The 23,607-nt window shown below is 39.8% G+C and overlaps 1 protein-coding gene across 6 annotated transcripts in view; it reads left to right on the top strand.

Annotated features, from left to right (window-relative positions):
• The first annotated feature begins 1,860 nt into the window (after positions 1–1,860).
• The window catches only part of LOC148879505 (DNA (cytosine-5)-methyltransferase 1-like), a 171,442-nt gene continuing 149,695 nt past the window's right edge, over positions 1,861–23,607 (top strand). For 2 of the 6 annotated variants that reach the window (XR_016104257.1, XR_016104258.1), the window contains exons 1-2: positions 1,861–1,997; positions 8,515–9,707. Coding sequence is in view for 4 of the 6 variants with exons in the window: in XM_088961047.1 (XP_088817173.1) it covers positions 1,970–1,997; positions 8,515–9,707 (1,221 nt within the window). In the remaining 2 variants the exon portion in view is untranslated. Of the gene's footprint in view, positions 1,998–8,388; positions 9,708–23,607 lie in introns of those variants that run through there. The other 4 variants (XM_088961046.1, XM_088961044.1, XM_088961047.1 and 1 more) reach the window with 3 other exon arrangements.

Below are 23,607 nucleotides of genomic sequence, written 5' to 3'. Positions count from 1 at the left end.
CTAAAGCTGTTAATTTGGACCAATCCGAGTTACACGCTGATCGAGTATTAATATAATATATGAGCCGAACAGGTTAGATCGGGTTCGAGTCCTTCCAACCCCCCAAGGATCAACATATCAATACCCATCGATACCCATTTTTGTTTTTTTATCAGCTGGAGAGGAATACCTTCAATCATCCCAAACTTTCAAACCCCCAAACCATGTTTATATGATTGTTTGGATGACATTGGATACAGATACAATACGTCGATACTTTTAGGCCACGGTATTCGAAATTTTGAATTCAAATTCGAGATCCGAATTAGATGAACCGAATTCAGATATTAAAATTTATGGTTGAATTCGAATATGATTTTTATATCGATTAGTTAATCGAATCGAATTTGAATATAATATAATTCGATTTGACAAATATCCGATTTGATTACAATATTATAAATATATAAATTATATATTTATTTAATAATATTTGCGATGATTGATAAATATTGATTTCTTATAAAGAAATATTTTAAGAAGTAAAATGCATAACGACTTTCGGTAAAATCACTCAATATAATATCATTTTAATAATAAAAAGTTGGTGAAAAGACAATGAAGACAAAAATAACATTACCTTTTGAAATAAAGCGTTTTGTTCTTCCCAATTGCAGACTTCCCCTCAGTGTCTCCCATGTTCTTTCCGGTTGCAAATTTTCTCCTCAACGTCTCTCTTCTTCCCGGTTGCAAACTTTTACTCAGTGTCTTCGATGTTCTTTCCGGGTGTAGACTTTCTCCTTAGCGTCTCCGTTCTTCTCGGTTGCAGATTTTCCCCTCAGCGTCTTCGATGTTCTTCCCGCTTACAGATTTTCTCTTAAACAATTTTTGTCGAACCAAGTAAAATAAACTCGATTTGAGGTGTGTTTTTCTCTGAATGTAACGAGCAATCAAATCAATCAAATTCATTTCATGTTGTTTAGTTAAATTAAGTTTGAGTGGTTAAACTTAACAAATTACAGTCAATCAAATTCGGATATTCGACTTATTCGACGAATTCAAATTCAGATGATTATCATCGAATATCAAATCGAATTTGAATCTTCCCTGATTAATCGATTTCGAATTCGAATAAAGTCATATTCGATTCAAATTCGCTTCATTTACAAGCCTAGATACTTTATACACATAGACATAGATTCTTTGATCGGGGTACATATTGAGCAGGGCCATATCAAAACCCGACCACCGCTGGACGCCGTGACATCCCTATTTGTGTTTTTGGAAAGATGCTCTTATGTATATGGTTCACTGTAATTGGTTAGAAATAATCATTTTTAACATGATTGGCCTTTATGATATTAATTAGAAAGTGGTACAAGCTTCACTAAATTTTGGGCCAATCCGTAGCATCTCAACCAGAATTTATATCTAGGCCCCACAAATGCCTCACAGCAATATCCCAACCATGCATTAGAAACATCTTCCACTGAACAAATTCGGAAGATGTTTCCAATGCACACTAACATGTGCATGTGAGGCGCAGATGTGGTCCCTCTCTACCACCACATATGCCTTTGATATTAGAATTTGTGACATAAATCTCAAGGCATGTTTAGTGCGGCTAAGGTTGTTACTTCTTAGGACTCTGCTCAATAGAATTCCGATTTGAAGGGCGTCGTTTTGAGACGAGGATATTTCCAATTCCCTTCAAGCTTCAAAGTCAAAACTTTTCCCATGGATTCACTTCTCGTTGTTCTCAGATCATTAAGGGTCTAATTGATAAAGGTTGAGGTAGTTGTGTTAAAATTAAAGGTAAAGAAACGTTTGGAATGTTTCTTCTATTTAATGGTCTTGTAAAGGCCATTAACTCAACATTCAAAGCCAAGATTTGAACAGACACCTTGATGGGAAGGTAATCGTTCACCAAGATGGCTATAAAAGGGAAGTGTGAGAAACGGGCTGAAGTGATCTCCCAGTTCAAATTGTCATGGCCTCATCCAGATCTCTGGCTTCAGGTAAGTCTTTATTGTTATTCTCATTCATGAGGTTGTACGATCCTAATAAAAGAATAACAACTGGTATCAGAGCCTGAGTGCTCAACCTATGCATGAGAAACTATAGAAATACCCAAAAATATAATAATAATTTCAATTTTAAGTTTGCTGACGGTTTGGCCAAATTCCGGCGAGATAACCGGTAGGGTATGGTTGGCTTTTGCTAGCCCTTTGTTTTTGACCATTTTTCGGCCGTACAGTGGCATGAAACGGCCGGCAGGGAGTAGCCCAAATGCTGATGTAATTCTGATTATTAAGCCCAAAACAGGCGAAGAAGGCGACGCGTTTGAAGGTCAACCCGAACCTAAATAATCTCGCCCATTTTGTGTTGTTTTGACCCAGAGAGTTCATCAGTGTTGTTCCTAGCGAGTTATCCGAATCAACTTGCCGCATTAATTCAGCAAGCTGTTGTCTAATCTAACAATCCGGTTCGCCCATACCGGATAATGTCGTCGAGGAGCTTCCCTTGAAGCTTTGCAAGCTTGGACTCCTTCTCCCGTAACTCACAATCCTTGGCCTTTAGTTCATCGGTTATCTTCTCAATTGTGCTCGCTAGGTCAGCACTATGACTCTGCTTCTAGACAATCTCAGCTTTTAGGTCATGGATGAATCAGCTAGCTTGTTCTAGGTGAGATCAGTGCTTTGTTGCCCCCTCTTCAAGAGCTTGGGTTCTAGTAGCTCCCCTCTTAGCCTACCTCAGCAATGTGTGGGCCATCGTGTTCTCTAGAGAAAAAAAGAAACAATGCATCAACAACAATCCAAAACTTTACTAAGTACAAAGGAAGAGGTCATACACATGCCACCAAGAGGCAATGCATAAGCTTCCCACCGAGTTCATCGGGATGCAATTGTAGAGCTCTGCGACCTCTTCTGGAAGGACGACCTCCATGCTCTTTACTAGGGTTGTTCAGAAGCCCATGATGGTGCGCTTCTCCTTTGTAATGGCCCGACATTCGAAGTAGTTGGTGTGTCTGAAAGCGCGTCGTTAAACACTTTGGAACACCACTTTAAACATTTATAATTTTATTCAGATTCTCAAACAACTACTAATGCAGTAAAGTGAAGAGAACGGGTCGTATCCACAGGAAAGCAAGGGAAAAATAATCATGTACTTAGATCTGGGAGAAGAGAACGCAAGTAGGAGTTGTAGAAATAAAAAATTAATTAATTAAAAAAATGAAATTCATTAAAATCAAATTCAAACAGTACTGAAAATAACAAGTGCATAAAAATAAATAAATAATATAAACAACTAAATAAAAGAAACAAAATAAAAATGTCTGAGAATCTAGTCAGAGGTAGTAGTTTCCATATCTCTCATTCCACCCTCGAACTTCTCGATCTAGGCCTTCCATCTTACCTGGCTGAATTTCGGATATGCACAAAAGAAATAAAACACAAATTAAATCTAATAAAAATAAATTTGCAGGAAGGAAAAACTAAACTAGATATTAAAGAACAGAAAGTAATTCTAAAACTAAAGAAAATATGGTTGGGATTCAAATCCAAAGGTGGCAGTAGTGGTGTTGGCGAACTACAAGTAGGAACCCCTCATCTTGCTTGGGCATCCTCTTCTTCCTCTACCCTTGAATTTCTCAAGATCAGCCTTCCTTCTTACTTGGATGAATTGACCAACCCCTTCTATAGGGCCCTTAGGACCCTTTTACAAAGAAGGGTGGACACAACTGGAAATAGGGAGAAAGATGGGGGTGACAACTGGGATTTAGCAAAGTTAGGGATGCCCTAGGGCTTCTAATGGATGGCTAAGATGGTTTTGGGGTGATCCTATGGCCGAGAATGAAAGGAGAGGATGCCCAATATTATGTAAGGCTGAGATTTGGGCACCCCGAAATGGAGGGTGTAGATTAGAACATCTAGGGTTAAAGGGTTAAGATTAAAAGAATAAGTGGTGCCCTAAATTGAATGGTTGGGATATAAGATGGAGGGAGTGGCTGAGATTTAATGGTGGGGAGCTGAATGGTGAGGATTAGCAGAATAGGTGGCGCCCTAGGGTTTAAAAGCTATAAAGGAGAGCCCTAAAATGAGTGGTTGAGATTAAAAGAGGTGGAGGGTAGAGATTAAACACCTGGGGGCGGTTAGGGTTTGCTAAGAGAGAAAAGATTATGTTAAAGAGGCTCCCTAGGGTTTGCTAAGGAGGGGGAGAGCATGGTAATACAATAGGATGGGCGTCAACTGGGTTTAGCAGATAGGAGGGGCTCTCCTGTTCTCAGTTCTTTACAAAAACACCCCCTCGCTTAGTTGGTCTTTACACTAGCTTCCCAAAAACTATACTTCAGCCTATAAAACTTCCATAATTTGCACAGAGACCCTCAAAGGTCACATAATTGATTTTAACTAGGAAAATAGTACACTTTGACTACTCTAAAGCCAAAAATACCACTGAATTGATGCCCTTAAGGCATCAAAATGCAGGGTTATTAGTAGCAGCCGCCCCGACCCTGAGTTGTGGAAGGGGCTCCTTGAAAGTCCAAGCATTATCAAGTCCTAGCGAGGTCCCCTCTAGTCGTTCTTCCTCAACAAGGTCTACCACTGGCATAGCTTCAGTTGCACTCTTCCCAACATGCTCGAAAGCAATGACTTTAGGAGCCTCTTGGGGAGTCACCTTCATCTTCTTCCTCCTCGTAGCCTAGAACAACTCGGAATTTGGCACGCTCAACAAGTTTCCTACACGAGAAGTCAAAAGATTAGTTAAGATCAAAGAGAGAAAGGAATACGTAAGAACCTAAAACGGTGACCTACCCGGAGGACTTAGCCCACTTGGATCAACTTCTCCTTGGCCTAGAATTCACTCAGCTCCAACCTCCCATCAACTAAGAGCTGCACCCTTGTTTGCATCCATTCACTCAACCTATCCTCCCCGAAGTCCCTAGTCCCTTCTCTCCAAGCTGTTGAGAATGGCTATTCACCACTTTGGTCAAGGAAGAAATACCTCATCTTCCACTCTAGTACATTGGAAGGGAAGCCATGCAACGATTTACACCCAGATCGGTAGGACAAGTAGTAACTATACATATTGGGAGTACTAGAGGGATTTCACTTTATGTGGCACATACCAACGAAGGTTTTGACATCTAAAGGGAAGCTGACATGGTGACAGAAATAGATGGTGCCAATGAGGGTCTTAATGGAATTAGGGTGAAGCTGACCTAGGCTAACATTGTAATAGTTCAACACTTTGGAATAAGTGGGTGAAGGGGGAAACAATGACCCCCCTTCAGGGCTTCCTCGAAGACAGTGACCTCGTCATCATCATGCTCCCATAGGAACTACCCAAGGGGAAGGGAATAGTCAAACTGGTCGGGTATCCTATATCAGTCTATGATCTTATAAATGCCCTCGATAGCTAGTTCAGTGGGACTGAACTTGGGTTTACTTTTGGGTGGATGATGTGAGGATGATGTTCTCTTATTGGAACCTCACCATTCTTGGGCCAAGGACCCCTCCTTGGCTTGGCAAGACGGACCCTTATCTTCCTCGGGCTCAACACCGGACATGATAAAAGCAAAGAACATAATCAAGGGAAAATGACTCACCAAGATTGAATAGACTGACCTCGTTGACTACACTGATGACGTTGACAATGTCGAGTAGGGTTGACAATTTTCCCCATTTACCCAATCCCCGTGGGGATCTGCCCTGAATGGAGTGGGGATGGGGATGGGGAAATTTTCATCCCCGTTAACAGGGCAGGTCGGGAATGGGGATGGGGAAATTTTCATCCCCGTTAACAGGGCAGGTCGAGGATGGGGATGGGGAGAGCAGTCCCTGCCTCGTAGGGACCCCAATCCCTACCTTGTAGGATCCCCACTATATATGTACAAATACATCTATATATTAATATTTTTAAAAATATGGTTGAATATGTTTGAATCTTTTCTAATAGGATTGTAAATTTTAATTATTTTATTATTGTTTTTCAAATAAAATAAAAATAAAAACAAAAACAAAAACAAAATGGTTAACATTATAAAAAATCACGGGGAATGGGGACCCCGTGGGGATGGGGGTTTTCGTGGGGACGGGGAGAGGCTCCCCGTCCCCGCCCCACCTTACCCCATTGCCATTCCAAATACCAAGCTCTGCGATCTCACAGTGACTAGAACTCTTGGATCCAACAGTTCACAAGGACATGACGGTTTGTATTCCGACGCAAAATTAGTTTACTGCGTTTTTGACATCTGCACAACCTAATGGCTGCATGGTGTCCATGTGTGCTTGAAAGGCTACTGCGTGCTTGAATCGAACCAATCAAGCCAGCCCAATTTCAAGCCATTGGTCAAACTGTGGTCGAATATGAAACACAAACCAAATCACCTTGGGTTAATACTACTCCCTAATTGAGCTAATCATGCCGGACTTGGGAGTGGGGGCAATTGATGAGGGGTGGTTTGGTTCTTTAATGATATCATGACAAGTGGCATTGCAGTATAGTAGAGTGATACCCCTTGACACCACGTAAAAAAATCTCAAGATGTGCTAGGCGACCTTGGCACCCCTTTGGTAGGGCGAACTTTGAACAGTCAAGCAAGACATCATGTTAGCGTAAGAGGCGACCTACTTCCGCTAATCTTACTTGGCTTCAGTTAGCGACTTGCCTGACGTGTTGGGAGACCCCCCTTGAGTGGGTTATCATCTCCGACTTCCCCAGGATCATGAGGCCACGTCAGAAGAGCTGGTTATCACCGTGCCTGCTTCAGGTGCGATTGAATAAACATTACCCGCTTATGTGAAGCCCACCTCTAGGCGTGAAACCACCTCCGAACTAGATGGCCCAAAGTTCCCCGGACGTGCTTCATGAGGCTCATATCAGCTTGCCTATATAAAGGCCTCACCTTCACCTCACAAGGTACACACAATTCAGCTATCAAACACCCTAGTTCTCTTGCATTCTTGCAATCATACTTCTAGTTCGTTGACTTAAGCATTAGAGTGCCCACCCCGAACAAAGCAACTTGGACACTTTGATCTCTCTCTTGCAACTCAACCAAGCGACCTACTTAATCCAACGTCTGAGCTATTCGCTAGCAGGGAGCCCAAATTGCACATCATCAAAATCGCAAAAATAAAAGTGAGCACCACAAATTACACAAAAGATATATATGATTTTAACTTCATTGTTTATCTCCACAAGAAAGACAAAAAAATAAGACTTCATTAAGAAAAAAGAATGATAAACATTAGTTAATATCTTTTGGCTTGTAACTCACACCAATGCTTAACCTCTATATATTCGTTTTTTCCTTTTTTTTTTGAATCTCAATTCTCAACCCGAATAACTTGTATAAAGGAAAAAAAAACCACAACACTATGAGTCTTTTTTTCCCTTTTCCCTTAATCTCTCTCTCTCTCTCTCTCTCTCTCTCTCTCTTCAAAATAGATCTCCCTCTTTTCATTAAAAGACGTTATTTTTTTGACACAAGAAAAGATAAACCTTACATACAAAATAGGCATTTTATAGGTAAAACAAATTATCAAATGAGGAATACTCTCATCATTAGATTACAACTTAATTGAAAAATAAGATGCAAACATAACAATATGCACTTTAAAAGATAACTAACCAATTTAAGTTCATGGAGAAGCCTTAGATTAAAGCCTTATGAGAAGTTTTATTCAAATAAAAACCAATTCAGGCTCGTGGTTGGGGCCATAACCAATAGTGGAATCCCTTTTTTTTGTTTTTTGGAATGGGATAGTGGAATTTTATGAGTGCCTAATAAAACATGGATAAATCATTGATCGAATAAAAAAAAAAAAATCAGTTCACCCTTGGTTTCAAATTCAAAATAAACTAGTGAATGAGCTCGTACTAAGTACGAGAAAGTTCATTATATATATATATATAAACATTAATAATTTATACTAACATTTTTTATTATTATTTATAAACTGCCATTTCTTAAGACATTTATACAGTCTACCGATCCACATAAATTGACCCTTGTATGTCAAACCAGTAAAATTATACGAGTCACAAAATTCAACATGAACCATTTATTACTTGAATTTAACCATTTATTATTATTATTTGAGAATAAAATTCATTATATCTTATTTGAATTCAGATTCTTATTCCAAATTGAACCAAACAGATTGCCGAAATAGACCATTCCCAATTCCGATTTAAAGGGATTTTAATTCCATTCTGATTCAGACCACGAATCAAACGGGCTCTTAGTGGATAACGTGCAAGGTGCGAAGTAAACCATCGAACTCCCGCCAAACCTTTATTTTCAACCCTCAAATAAGAAAACAAAGGAGGGGAAAATGACACCTGATAGGGAATCTAGACTCAAGAGTGAGAGCTCAAAAGATTCAGCAATAATAGCAAGTCGCTTGTCTTTCTCCGCTTGAAAGTTAAAAAATCCCCGACTCAAGAGGGAATCTATGATCCGTAGTTGTCTTTAATCAACACTAGGGTTTCGGCTTATCCTCACTCGGGGATTATTGTTCCCAGCAATGGCAGACAAGATCTTGAGGTCTCCGAGAAGCTGCATCTCTCATCCACAAGGTAAGGCCTGCATCACTCCGTCTTTGAATGTGGCTGCTACGGCGACGTCGGACGAGAAATGCGTTACAAGTTCTCCAGGAACCTTCTCGGCTTCGATGGGGACTGAATGCAGGAGCTCAAAGGATAATTCAGTTCTGTTTCCTGATTCTACTGAGAAACGACCTCCAGTGACTGAAAATGGTAAAAGGCGCATGACTCCGTCATTGAAAACAGCTGAGGGGACAATGCCGGACGAGAAACGTGTCAGGAGATCTCCAAGAATCTCATCGGCTTCGTTGGGGACTAAAAACAACAACAAAAGTGATAATTCGCTTGAATTTATTGATTTTGCTAAGAAACGGTTGTCTTCAGCGCCTGAAATTGGTAAAAGTCATTTAGTTCTATCTCCGGAGACAGATGACCTGACAAATCCGGACGAGAAATGTGTCAGGCGGTCTCAGAGGATGTCCTTAGCTTCAAAGGCATCCGACAACAGCAGTTCAAAGGGAAATCCGCTTGACTTTCTTGACTCGGCTGAGAAACGGCCTACATTGCTTGAAAATGGTAAGAACCGGATGACTGCGTCTTTGGAAACAGATGACCAAATATTGTTGGACGAGAAATATGTAGGGAGATCTCCAAGAATCTCCTTAGATTCGAATAAATCACTTGAGTTTCTCGATTCTGCTCGGAAGCGGCCTTCAGTGTATCTCAATTGTAGTCGGATGAGTCCATATTTGAAAACAGCTGACCAGACAATTCCGAATGAGAGATGTGTCAGACGATCTCCAAGGATATCCTTGGCTTTGATGGGGACTGAAAATAGCCTCTCAAAGGGTAATTCTTTTGAATTGGCCAATTCTTCTCAGAAAGGGAATGACAAGGAATACGTTGTTTCCACTGATCAGGCAATGCTTGGTGAGAAATGCATCAGACGATTTCCAAGAACATCCTTAGCTTCGACAGTGACTGAAAACAACCATTCGAATTGCAGTTCGCTTGAATTTGAGGATTCTGCTGAAAAACCGCCTCCGGAAAAGCTAAAGGCTGCTTTTTCAAAGAATAAAAGTAAAGAATCTGACACTGTATCATTTTTCATTGGTGAACCAGTCCCTGCTGATGAAGCTCGACAAAGGTGGCCTTGGCGCTATGAAGAGAAGGTATGTAATATGTTTGATGCTTGTATGGTTTATTCACCGTGAAGTTGGTTAACGTTGCTGCTTTTAGACTTTCAGTTGAGCCGCATTTAGTGATTTGAGGTTCAGTTAATTTTCTTTGAGCTCCGCATTTATTTATTTGCTTAGAAAGATAGCTATTTATTTATAAACTAAAGGGTTTACATGATATAAAAAAAAAGAACTTTCAGATTTCATTGTAAAAATCCCTCTCCACACTCCTCCTAGCTAGATCATCAGCCATCAAATTTTGCTCCATAGGCTCAGTTTGGAAGGAGTATAAATGCAAATATGTAGAGTGCAAAACCTTATATGAGAGAGAGAGAGAGAGAGAGAGAGAGAGAGAGAGAGAGAGAGAGAGAGAGAGAGAGAGAATCACCCATGCCTTATCCCAACTACATGGGGTTTGCTACAAGAATCCTGTTTAGCCAATCTTTCTATTTAAAGCCATATCTACTGTTAAATTATCAGTGCTTAAATCATTTCTTACTACTTCCACCCATGCCCTTTATGGTCTACCCCGAGCTCTTCTAGCCTCTTTAATGTATAATAAATCACTTATTCTAATTGGCGCAATTCATGGTTTTCTATGCACATATTGGATCTACTCTTAGATTCTTATGGATAACTTCATTCCTAATCCTATCCTTTCTAGTTTTTCTATTCATTGATCTTATCATTCACATTTTTGCCACATCCATTTTTTGAACATGTTGTTCCTTGACTGTCCAACACTATCCTCCATACAACATAGATGGCCTCACAACTGTATAGAGAAATTTCCTTTTAATGCAAATGGTATTTACTTATCACATAAAAGTCCAAATGCACATCTCCATTTTGCCCACTGTAATCTAATTCTTTGGGTGACATCCTCAATCTCTCCCTTGTTATGAGTTATTGAACCAAGGTACCGGAAATGGTCACATTGAGTTATCTATTAGTCTCCAATCCTCAATCTCTTCCTTGATTTACACTCTTATTATTACTAAATTCTTTGGGTGAGACTTGTGTGTTGTGGCCTTCATCTGGCTTGTCAAGAGGAGATAATTCCCCCCTTTCAACACAAGGTAGGATCACCAGTGGCTCTGAGCTGGCGATTGTAGAAGAATCTCTATAGGGTCTCGAGGGTGGTGCTAAGGTTTGTGGTGCAAGTTCTCCTTTGGCTACTGCAGATCAGGGTTCTTGCTTGAAGTACTTGTCTCACCCATTAGGAAAGTCAAGCAGTGTTCAAGATTTCGAAGCTGATTTGCATAATGACAAGAAGGAAAGTTGTTTGGGAAATAGGAAAGATGATAAGAGGAAGCTTCTAGGGCTATCAAACCAATTTTGAAAAGAAATGGAGTAACAAGGAGGGTTTCGACTGAGGCTAGAAAAAGAAAGGAAGAGAGGTGGATCTGGGTGATTGCCAGGTTTGACAAAAGTGGCAAGAAGAGGATCATTGGTGGTTCAAGAATGACTATCAACGCTTGTCCATCTCTCGTGATTGGTGACATTGGTCTTTTATGTAAGGTTAGTAAGGGGTTCGATGGGATTTGTGTTTCTCCCAAACCCGGGGGTACGAGTATGACACCTTTAGAGATTAGACCTGATTTTGGAAACCCAGTTTTGCTGTTTTTGGAGGGTGTAGTCTCTGCTGAAATAGAGAGGCTGAAAAGGGGGGAGGAGAAGGTTTGGGAAAGCAATGTTAGTGCTAGTGTTGAGCCGGAAATTAAAGGCGATGCAGGAGGTGTTCCAACTTCAATAAAGAAAAGTAAAGTGGAAAAAAAGAGAAAAAGAAGAAAAGGAAGAACTCTTTCACAAAATGGCAATCAATCTCAATGTGTTTAGTCCTTTCATGAAACACTGGATTGGAGGCAATATGTGTTGTGGTTTAGTTGTCACAAAACAATATAATGGGTTGACAAATTGTGATATTCATCTCCTGAAGAAGATGCTTCAACCAAACTAGCTTGTAGGTAGCATGGGCCATTGCCTTGTATTCGGCTTCAACACTACTCCTAGCAACCACACTTTTCTTGTTGCTCTTCTAGGTAATGAGATTTCCATACAAGAAGGTACAATAACCTATAGTAGACTTCCTGCCCATTAAAAACCTTGCCCAATTTGCATCTGAATACTCTACCAGAGACATATCTCCCCCTTTCTTATATAAGACTAGGAGCACCCTTTATATACTTTAACACCCTTATAACACCACCCCGATGATTAGTTGTTGGGTTTTGCATGAATTGATTGAGGACTCCAACACTAAAGGAGATGTTAGGCCTAGTGATCGTAAGATAGATTAGCTTGCCTACCAGTCTCCGATACTTTTTAGGGTCTTCTAAGAACTCCCCTGACTATCAGTCATCTTCACATTGGGATCCATACGAGTTTCAATTGTCTTGGATCCCAACAATCCAGTTTCATCTAACATATGCAAAACATACATTTGCTGGCACAAATTGATTTCCCACTTCGATTGAGCTACCTCCATTCCAAGAAAGTACTTCAAGGTTCTTAGATCTTTAGTTTGAAAGTGTTGTTGTAGGAGCTGTTTTATTTCATTAATTCCATGTGCATCATTGCTAGTGAGAATAATATCATAAACATACACTACTAGAATGATTTTCCCATATGAAGAGTCCTTGCTAAACATAGAATGATCAACATTACATTGTTTCAAGCCAAAATCCTGCACAACACTACTAAAACAACCAAACCATGCCCATGGTGACTGCTTTAACCCATAAATAGCCTTCTTCAATCGACACACTTTCCTTGTCTCCCCCCGAGCAACATGCCAGGAGGTTGCTCCATATACCCTTCTTGAAGATCACCATTGGAGGAAAGCATTTTTAACATCAAGATGAAATAGGGGCCAATCAAAGTGGGTAGCTAAAGAGATGGGCACTTGTACAAAACCTATTTTAGCCACAGGAGAGAAGGTTTTTGAATAATCTACACCATAGGTCTGAGTAAATTCCTTAGTAACAAGTTAAGCTTTGAACCACTCAATGTTGCCATCTTGACGGTGTTTAACTATATACACCCATCGACAACCAACTGGTTGCTTCCTAGGTGGTAAGGAAGTGAGTGAGATCTCAAGTATTATTGGATTGAAGGGCATGCAATTCTTCATCAGCCGCCTTCTTTAAGGCAGGAGATAAGAGTGCTTCTTGTAGAGAACACAGTAGGGAAACGAAGGATAGAAGGGAAATGAACCATTGATGTGAAGGAGATAAGTGAGCAAAGGAGGCATCGAGAAAGGGGGTGATTTGTGCAAGCACACTTATCCTTATGAAGAGCAATAGGTAGATCAAGATTTGAGGGTGGTGGATCTTTCAACGACATAGACTCTGGTGGTAGGTCAGAAATAGGAGCTAGATCAACTACTGGTGACAATTTTGGTTGTTGATCACGTTTGGAGTATACTGTGAATAGATGGTCGAAAAGGATCCTCTAAAGTAGGCAAAGGAATCTAGACATCACTAGAGTCAGAGGGAAGAGGAATATAAGGAAAAGTTTCATGTCCACAAAAATAGGGTAAATTCTCAAAGAAGGTACCACTTGGAGCAACACAAGCTTTCTGTAAAATAGGATCATAGCACTTGCAACCTTTTTGAGTATGAGAGTAACCAAGGAAAACACATCCTTGATAGCTCTAGGGTCAAGTTTATCATGACCTGGACTCAGTTTGTGAAACACACACAACCAAACACACGAGGAAGAGAGAGGGGAAATAGAGGGGAACAAGATAGAGAAAGGTGACTTGCCATCTGGGACTGAAGAGGGCATGCGATTTATAAGAAAACAAGTGTGAGAACTGTATCACTCTGATAGATTTTAGGGACTGACATTTGAATCAACAAGGCTTGAGTAGTTTCAATCACATGATGTTTTTTCCTCCTGGCCACACCATTCTATTGAGAAGTGTGTGAATAGGACTGATGTATAATATTGCGAGAGTCAAAATAAGACTGAAAACTATTATGAATGTATTCTTTGGCATTATCGGAACAAAACACTTTAATGCATACACCAAATTGGTTCGTTATTTCAGCATGAAAAAATAGAAAAGTAGAGAACAATTTTGAATGATTTTTCATTAAGTAAATCCATGTCATTCTTGAATAGTCATCAATAAATGTTACAAAATATCTAAATTCATTATAAGATGAGACACGTCTAGGACCCTAAACATTTGAGTGGACTAAAGCAAAAGGACTCAGGACTTTCTTATCATCTCTAGGAACAAAAGACATTCTATGATGTTTGCTTAATTGATATGATTCACAATCTAGTTGAGTTACAGATTCCAAAGTCGGGACTTGGTTTTTCAAAACACACAGAGAAGGATGACTGAGACGACAATGCCATTGATGAGGTAGAAGAGAGGAATGAAGAGCCTTCTGAGGACCATGGTCATCTAGGTAGTACAGTCCTCCAACTTCACAATCACCATCAACCTTCTTCCTCATCTTGAGATCCTGAAAGACATAAGAAGGTTAAAAGGTTACTGAACAATGAAGGTTTTGTGTAAGCTTATTTACAAACAAAAGAGTAAAGGGAAACTTACGAACATAAAAAAAAACAGAGTGTAAACTAAGGTCAGAACCAAGAGACATTATCGGTACTAGTAATAGCATAAGAAGAGCCATTAACTGAAGTAACCATCTGGGATGTAGAAGGTGGTGACAAAGATACAAACATATTTGAGGAGCCAGTCATGTTGTCTGAGGCTCTAGAATTAATTACCTAGGATGAAGGAGTAGAACTAGAAGCAAGGCAAGAAATACTTGACTTTACCAGTGTAGTAGTGGCAAAACTAGAAGAAGTAGATTGGCAAAGCTTTTCATATTCCTCATGTGAGATAGAGATTGTGTCTTTATTCTTACCAACATTAGAAGGAGCATCTTTAGGCACACTAAGACTCCCAAAGTCACCTTTCACCATTGCATGGTTAGCCAAGAATATGGAGGGCTATAAAGATCATAATAGAAGTTGATTGTGTGACCTTCTCGTCCACAATGTGAGCATTCACAAGATGAACCATAGCCACCACCATTATGACCACCACCATACTCTCTACCACCTCCACATCCACCCCTGGGCCTATGACTAAAACCCCTCACACTACCTCCACCTCTACCACACATATTTCTACTAGGAAAATCTCTTCTAGAAACCACCATGTCTGATCTCTCTAAAAGGTGGGGGATGATCACTATGTGGATTTAAGGCTCTTCTTATGTGGGAGAAAACCTCGGACAAGGACGGAAGATCACTGCTACCTAAGATTTGGCCCCACATTCGTTCAAATTCAGACCTCAACCTAGATAAAAACCTTGCAACATCTATATATTCTCTTTGTTCTTGTTGAGTCTTCAAATCAATGGATAGGGGTTGATCAACATTAAGTTCATTCTTTAAGATTTTTAAGGAAGCACAATATTCTTCAACACTTTTATCCCCTTGTTGAAGAGAAAAATAGTCTTGGTATGATTGGTAAATTCTTGTGACATTGTCTTGTCCATAATACAATTTCTTGGCCCTATCTAGAAACATAAGGTTTACACTAATATGATTCTCCATACTACCCTCAGGTTCCTTTTCTTGTAGCTCATTTTTTTCAGTCCTTACTTAATCGAGTGAAAGCCAAGTGTCCTTCCCATCTAAGAAAATTTGGTGTAGACCTATTCCTCTCAAGGTGAGTGGTTTGTGCTGGGAAATGTATCTGGAAAGAATTAATACTTGTGAGCTATTGCAAAGAAAAAGACCTAATTAGTGCCTTTCCCCTCACTTGTGCTCCTTATGCAAAGTTAATGGTGAGAATTGCTATCACTTACTAATTTCTTGCCCTTTTTATTCTTCAATTTGGGAATGGTTCTTTTCGTTGTTTGGGTGCAGGTGGAACTCTCTCCCTAATGTACAAAGCCTATTCGCTTCCACATTCCTAAGCTAGTCATAGAAGAGGGGGAAAATGCTTTGGAGATGCACAAGGGCAGCGATGTGTGGACAATTTGGGAGGAGAAGAACCAAAGACTCTTCCGTGAGAAAGCAAGAAGTAGAGAAGCTGTCATCGAAGCTATCACCATCAAGGTAGTTCATTGGGTGGTTAGGCCTATGTGGTCCCCACCCTCTTGTGGTTTCATTAAACTCAATTTTGATGGTAGCAATGAAGGCAGTCTAGGTCCATTTGGCATTGAAGGAGTTTTCAGAAATGAAGAAGGAAATATTGTTGCTCTCTTCTCAGGCCCAATTGGTGAAGGGGATTCTTTAAGACCTGGAATTAAGGCTGTTATGGAAGGGAACTAGAAGGCTAAAGAGCTGAATGTCAAGAAGTTGGTAATACAAGGTGATTTGAAGCTTGTAATTAGTTGGTTTCAGAAAAAGGAGGAAGATGGATGGTGGTGTTACATTTATGAATTGTTAAATTGCTACAAGGGGTAGAGGTGTCTTGTAAGTGGCTCAAAAGAGATGCAAATGCTATTGTTGATACACTTGCTAAACAAGGGGTGGGAAGGAATGACTTATTTTGGGCTGTTTTGTAATATTTCTATACTTCCATCTGCCTTATATTTAACTGTGTAAACCCATCTGCATTCAACAGTCTCCTTGCCCTCTGGTAGGTTCACAATGTCTCATGTTTGATTCTTAACTAAAGCTTCCATTTCTTCCTACATAGCTTTCTTCCACTCAGGTTTGGAGAGAGCCTCACTAACACCCTTGGGTATAGACATAGAGCCAAGAGAGGAAAGAAAAGCACGGTAAAAGGAGAAAGTCCATTGTAGGATAAGTACTGCGAAATACAATGAGCAATACACTTTCTCTTCCATTTTTTGAGAGCAATAGGAAGATCCAGGTTATCTGTAACAGGATTAGTAGAATCTGTTGAACATTAATTAGTTTTATGATGTTTTTTTGAGTAGATGTTTTATGTTAGTTGTTAGATAGGAGGTGGGGACCATAGTAGTTATGTGAGTCCAAATTTTATTATGTTTTTTGAGTGTTATATATGCTGTTTTATGTTTTGCCGCCCTATAAGGGCATAGTTGTCTTTGTACTTTTCTGTTATTTTAGTATCTATAAGGGCATAGTTGTCTTTGTACTTTTCTGTTATTTTAGTATAAATAACAAGTGAAGGGGGCGACAGATTATTGGTCTCTTTTCTTTCAACTTCTCTTCTTCTCCTTCTCTCTTCCTTCTCTCTTCAAGAAACTACTTTTTTTCATACTTTTTAATTCAGTAGATTTCTACTGAATCAATGGGAACTGAAACAGTAGAGGGATCAAGTGGGATACCTGAATCCATGTCAGCTGAATCTGGAGTGTCCAAGGAACCAACATGAAGTGATGATTATACACGATATTCTTGGGAGGATTCCGTTACTTTCTCTTGTTTGTGGACGATTATACGCTATATTCTTGGATATATTTGATGAGATCACGTGATGAGTTTCCTAACTTAGTACAACAATTCCACCAGATGGTTCTCACACAATTTGGAGTGAGAACTAAGGTTTTTAGATCAGATAATGCCAGAGAGTACTTTAAGAAGGACCTAATCACGTATCTCTTAGAACATGGTGTAGTTCATTAGAGCAGTTGTGCATATACACCACAACAGAATGGAGTTGCTGAGAGGAAAAACAGACACATTGTGGAGGTGGCAAGGAGTCTTATGTGCTTAAGTTCTTGTGCAGTTTTGGGGAGATGCAGTTCTTACAGCCGTGCATGTGATTAACAGTGTTCCTTCACGGACTTTGGGTTTTAAGGTGCCATTTAGCCTCATTTTTCCAGATGGAGAGATATTTCATATTCCTCTAAGGGTTTTTGGTCGTGTTTCTTTTGTTCACATTCTTGGACCTCATCGCAAGAAATTGGATCCTAAGGCCAAGAAATGTGTTTTTCTTGGGTATGCTCAGAACCAAAAGGGGTATTGCTGTTATGACCCAGTGTCGAGGAGCAGATTTGTCACTATGGATGTTACATTTTTTGAGTCCACATTCTTCTTCTCGAGTGGTTCTCCTTAGGGGGAGAGTTTTGGGGAGGAGAACTCACAATCTGTTCCTCTTCCTGTTTCTGTGGTGCCTCCATCAGTTTAGCCACCACCTGCACCATCAGTTCAGCTAGCATCGGTTCAGCCAACACCTGCACCTCCAGTTTCATTACTTGAGCCACTATGAGCAGCCTCACAGCAATATCAGCGCCGGCAGATGATGGTTGACTCCACACGTCCTCGACCCACACCACTCTTTTTCAGTTCTTCTGAAACTCCAGATTCAGCAGATACAGTTCCAGGTATTCATCTTGAGCTTGTTATGTTTTCTGATGATAATGTTTCTGTCCCAAATACCATTGTTGCAGCTGATCCCACTAACTTGATCTTTCCATTGCACTTCGTAAGGGGAAGAGAAAGTATACAGTCCACTGCATTTCACACAATCTTTCCTACAGTGCCTTATCACCCTCTTATCGTGCCTTTCTTTCTTCCCTGGATTCTGTATCTATACCCAGGAATGTTACTGAGGCTCTCTCCAAATTTGAGTGGAAAACAACTATGCAAGGTGAGATGGATGCTTTGGTCAAAAACCAAACTTGGAAAATAGTTGATCTCCCCCCATACAAGGAGACAGTCGGATGTCGATGGGTATTCACATTGAAGTATAAGGCCGATGCTAAGATAGAGAGGTATAAGGCAAGGTTGGTAGCAAAAGGGTATACTTAGACCTATGGTGTTGATTATCTGGAAACCTTTGCACCAGTAGCTAAGATGAGTTTGGGTTCGTATTCTTTTATCTCTAGCAGCCACCTATTCATGGCCCTTGTTTCAGCTTGATGTAAAAAATGCTTTCCTCAATGGTGACTTACAGGAGGAGGTATATATGGACATTCCAACAGGATTTTATGAAAATGTTGGTAAAGGAAAGGTGTGCAGACTCAGAAAATCTCTGTATGGACTGAAATAGTCACCTTGGGCTTGGTTTGACAGGTTCAGAGGGGCACTCATCCGTTTTGGATACACACAGACACAGTCTGATCACACCCTCTTTGTGAAGAGGAGAGATGCTTTGGTGTCAATTCTGATCGTGTATGTGGATGATATAGTGGTGACAGGAAATGATCTGGAGGAGATTGATGATCTCAAAAAATCATTGCAGCAAGAATTTGAGATCAAAGATCTTGGTGAGCTCAAATACTTCTTAGGTATTGAAGTTGCAAGGTCCAAGCATAGGATTTTCATTTCACAGAGAAAGTATGTACTTGACCTACTGTGAGAGACTGGGAAGCTGGGGACCAAACCAACAAACACTCCTATTGATCCAAATCACAAAATTAATGGTGTGGATGGTGAATTGGTAAAGGGTGTGGGGAGATATCAAATAATGGTGGGCTGATTGCTGTATTTGTGTATGACACGACCAAATATTTCTTATGCTATCAGTGTGGTGAGTCAGTACATGCATGCACCTCGAGTTCAGCACTGGGAAGCTATTGAGAGAATACTTGCATATCTGAAAAAGCACCTTGGCAGAGGCATTCTTTTCTCAAATCATGAGAATCTGAAGCTAGAATCCTATACAGATGCAGATTGGGCAGGATGCTTAGATGACAGGAGGTCTACATCAGGAGTGTGTACCTTTATAGGTGGAAACTTGATCTCCTGGAAGAGTAAGAAGCAAGCGGTTGTGGCAAGGTCAAGTGCAGAGGCCGAGTATAGATCCATGGCTCATGGTGTCTCATAACTTCTTTGGGTTAGATCTCTTTTAAGTGAGTTTGGGGTGAAACCAGAGGAACCTATGATGTTATACTGTGACAATCAGGCTGCAATCATTATTGCCCACAATCCAATTCAGCATGATAGGACAAAACACATTGAAGTTGATAGTCACTTTATAAGAGAAAGGGTAACAACCGGAGATGTTTGTTTGCCTTATGTCTCTTCAGAGTTGCAGCTGGATGATGTTCTCACTAAAGGGGTGGCAAGGAACAAGCTTGAACATGATCTACGCAAGTTGGGAATGTGTGACATTTACTCCCAACTTGAGGGGGAGTGTTGAAGATTAATTAGTTTTATGATGTTTTTCTGAGTAGATGTTTTATGTTAGTTGTTATATAGGAGGTGGGGACCATAGTATTTATGTGAGTCCAAATTTTATTATTTTTTTGAGTGTTATATATGATGTTTTATGTTTTGCCGCCCTATAAGGGCATAGTTGTCTTTGTACTTTTCTATTATTTTAGTATAAATAACAAGTGAAGGGGGCAACAGATTATTGGTCTCTTTTCTTTCAACTTCTCTTCTTCTCTTCTTATCCTTCTCTCTTCAAGAAACTACTTTTTTTCATATTTTTTAATTCAGTAGATTTCTACTGAATCAATGGGAACTGAATCAGTAGAGGGATCAAGAGGGATACCTGAATCCATGTCAACTGAATCTGGAGTTTCCAAAGAACCAACATGAAGTGATGTGAGTTCTGCTGTAGTGGAATCAATCTCCTTGCGAAGTCTTTGTCGTGAGTAATGCTAAGAAGCAGGACGCGAAGGAGGTGGTAAGGTAGGTGACACAGGAGGGTCAAGCATAGGAGTAGACACAAGAATTGGGAGAGGGATAGATTATTGACTCACAGGAATAGACTACTGACTCACTTCCCCAAAACACTCCCCTTGAGAAGGATTCTTTGAGAAGAAGTATGTGGACTCAAAAAAGGTGACATCCATAGTAACATATCGGCTTTCGGAGACTGAATCATAGCAGCAGTACCCTTTTTGATTTTCTGCATATCCAAGGAAGACACACTTATTTTTCTTGGGATCAAACTTCGAGCAGTGAGGACCAAGGATATATGCAAAGCAGACACACCCAAACAACCTGAGAGGAATATGAAACATCTCCCTCTCAAGAAAAAGGAGACTGAATGGGGTACTGAATCCAAGTATACGAGAGGGCACCCTGTTAATCAAATATACTGCTGTGAGGATTACATCACCCCAAAACTGAATTGAAATTGTAGATGTGATCATCATGCTTCTTGCAATCTCAACAATGTATTTGTTTTTCCTTTCTGCAACACCATTCTGCTGTTGATTGTAGGAACAATTGCTATGATGGACAACACCATATTCTAATAGATATGAAGCAAGGTGTTTTTCAAAATATTCCCTAGCATTGTCTGATCTGAAGACCTTTATTCTTGTTCCAAACTGTGTTAGCACCATCTGATGAAATTGCCTCACCAAGGATGGTACTTCATTGCGGGATCTCATCAAGTAAATTCAAGAGTATCGTGAGAAATCATCCACAAATAAGAGAAAATATCGATAGCCTCCCATAGAAGGAACATGCTAAGGTCCCCATACATTAGAATGAATAACATCAAAAGAAGAACACCTTTTATTACTATCTTTAAATGAATGTCTACAATGCTTTCTAAGTTGACAACCTTCACACTTCAGACTTGACAAGCTAACAAACTCAAAAAGTTTAGGAAGCAAAATACTCAAAGAAGAAAAAGGCAAATGACCCAAACGATTATGCCAAAGCATAATCTGATCCACAAACCTTGACTCACCATCCTTGCTGACATGATGACTTTGATGTGGAGGAAGCACATCCAGGAGGTAGATTCCATTCACTTCATGACCACTCCTAATAGTCCTCTTTGAATCCAAATCCTATAAGATACAATGACCAGGAGAAAAAATTACTGAGCAGTTCAGGTTCTTAATCAAAGTAGTAACAGATAACAAATTAGTGCTCAATCTGGGAACATGAAGGACAGAGGGAAGGGAAATGGAATCACTAATCTTGATAGATCCCTTCCTAGCAATGGGATAGTGGAAAGGTGCTGAAATAAAGATTTGTAAAAGAAAAAATATTTCTTGAAGAAGAAGAGAAGAAAGGAGAAAAGGAAAAGAAGAGATTTGAGAGAGAAAAGAGAGCAATAATGCTGGCTGCCCTCTTCACTATTATTTATAGTCTAAAATAATAGAGTACAAAGACCAATATGCCCTTATAGGGCGGCTAACACATAAAACAATTAAAATAACTGCTTAAAAAGGATCTAACAAGAGTGCTATGGTCCCCACTTCCTATCTAAACAATAAATAATAAAAAATACCACTATAGACTACACAATTTGTCTAAAACCTCAACACCTACCTTAACTTTATCTGTCTTGATGTTGGGTGTGGAGATAAGGTCTTATTCTGGTAGGACCTTTGGCTTGGGGACCAACCCCTTAAATTATCGTATCCTTAACTTTATTCATTGTCAAACCTAAGGGCTGAATTTGGAGATAATGAATGTGATTCTGCCCTCCTACTTTTGAATTTGGAGAATGTTTTCTTGGATCAAAATGCCTTGGATGATAGAATCTGGCATCCAAGACCTGATGGCCTGTTTTCTTGTGCCTCATTTCTTAACTTGCTTACCCATTCTAGAAATGGTATTTTAGTGTAAGCAAAAGAAGGAATGGTTTTTTTTTTTAAGAAAATTATTGAAACTATTATTTTTTGCATTTTTTAAGAAAATTTATGTTATTTTTTCCATTTGTTTTTTATCTAGTGATCTCCATCATTTAGGCTTTAATGCCAAGGGCCCATTTTGGTTGGGCGACACATGGATCAAAATGGAGAGGGGGACAGAGAGGAAGGGAGATAGAGGGAGGAGTTATGCAGGACTCAATAGGACCTAGTGTCATGAGAGAGAGAGGTTGTGTGAATTTTGTTTTAAAAAATTTTCAATATTTTTTGCAAAAAAAAGCATGACTTTTAATATTGTAGTCCACTAGTCAAATAAAATTGTCTATTTAAAGACTTCTTTGTCTTCTCATTAGCCCTTGCAAGTTTGCAACATAGGGTCCCTCCTACTACTTATTTAACAGGGAAGGTGGAGGAGCCAAGGTCATAAAGAAAGATGCACAAGAGAAGGAGCCCAAAGGGTGAGTAGTCCAAACTTGCCTATCCAGTTTTGACTTGTCGAGGAAAACTCCTTTTAAGACTTCCAACAAGTTTATTGCACTGGAAGCTTCCTCATCCCTTAACCCTCTTTGAAACCCTAGGTCCCAATCATAGTTTATGTATTTTAACTTGAGCTAATAGGCTTTTTAAAAGATTTAGTTTAAAATTTAAGTTTACTATTTTTTAATTAATAGTATTTTTAACTTTTTTGCATTCTTTGAAATTTTAAAAAATTTTGTACCTTGCTTCAAAAAGGTGTGCACCTTAGGCATAAAAAGCCCTTTGTGCTTTTTTTTTTTTTGCACCTTGTGCATTTAAAGAACATTGGGGGAGGGTTGGTCATTTCTAGCTTGGCCTGGCTCACAAATTTTTGGGCTTGGGCCTAGGCTCAATACTTTAGGTCTGACTTGAATGTTACTATATATATAGACATACACATATATTAATATGTTACGTGTAATATATTATTTGACATTTTATATTTTATTAAGTATAACATATATTATACATATTATCTGTTGTATTAATATAACATATATATATTAAATATATATTAAATATAACATATTTTAAGTTCTAGGCCTAGGCATGGGCAGAGTCGGGCTTAGAAACCTGATGCCTCTTATAGGTGGTTTGCCTGGCTTGCACCTGCCCCAATGTCACGGGGGTAGTTCTACAGCGGAAGAAACCCATGCAGCGTCCAGGCCAAGGTAGGCCAGGACAAGCCTTTTTGCGCTTAGAGGCTAGGAGTTGCCCGATGGGATGGCTCCACCAAAGTCAGTAGCACTGGATCATGACCTCAAGTCCAATGGCCGGGGCACTCTGCTGGCTTAGACCGGTCCATGGGAGACGCCGCTTACGTGCTAAAGGGGGACAACCATAATGCAAGGCGACTGTGCGCCGATGAGGTGACTTGGCATCGATGTGAGGGGTCTCCT

Source organism: Nelumbo lutea, chromosome 1 (assembly GCF_056320005.1).
Source record: "Nelumbo lutea isolate HS-2025 chromosome 1, American lotus-T2T, whole genome shotgun sequence".
Lineage (NCBI taxonomy): Eukaryota > Viridiplantae > Streptophyta > Magnoliopsida > Proteales > Nelumbonaceae > Nelumbo > Nelumbo lutea.
This window is presented reverse-complemented; position numbering and strand designations above follow the sequence as displayed.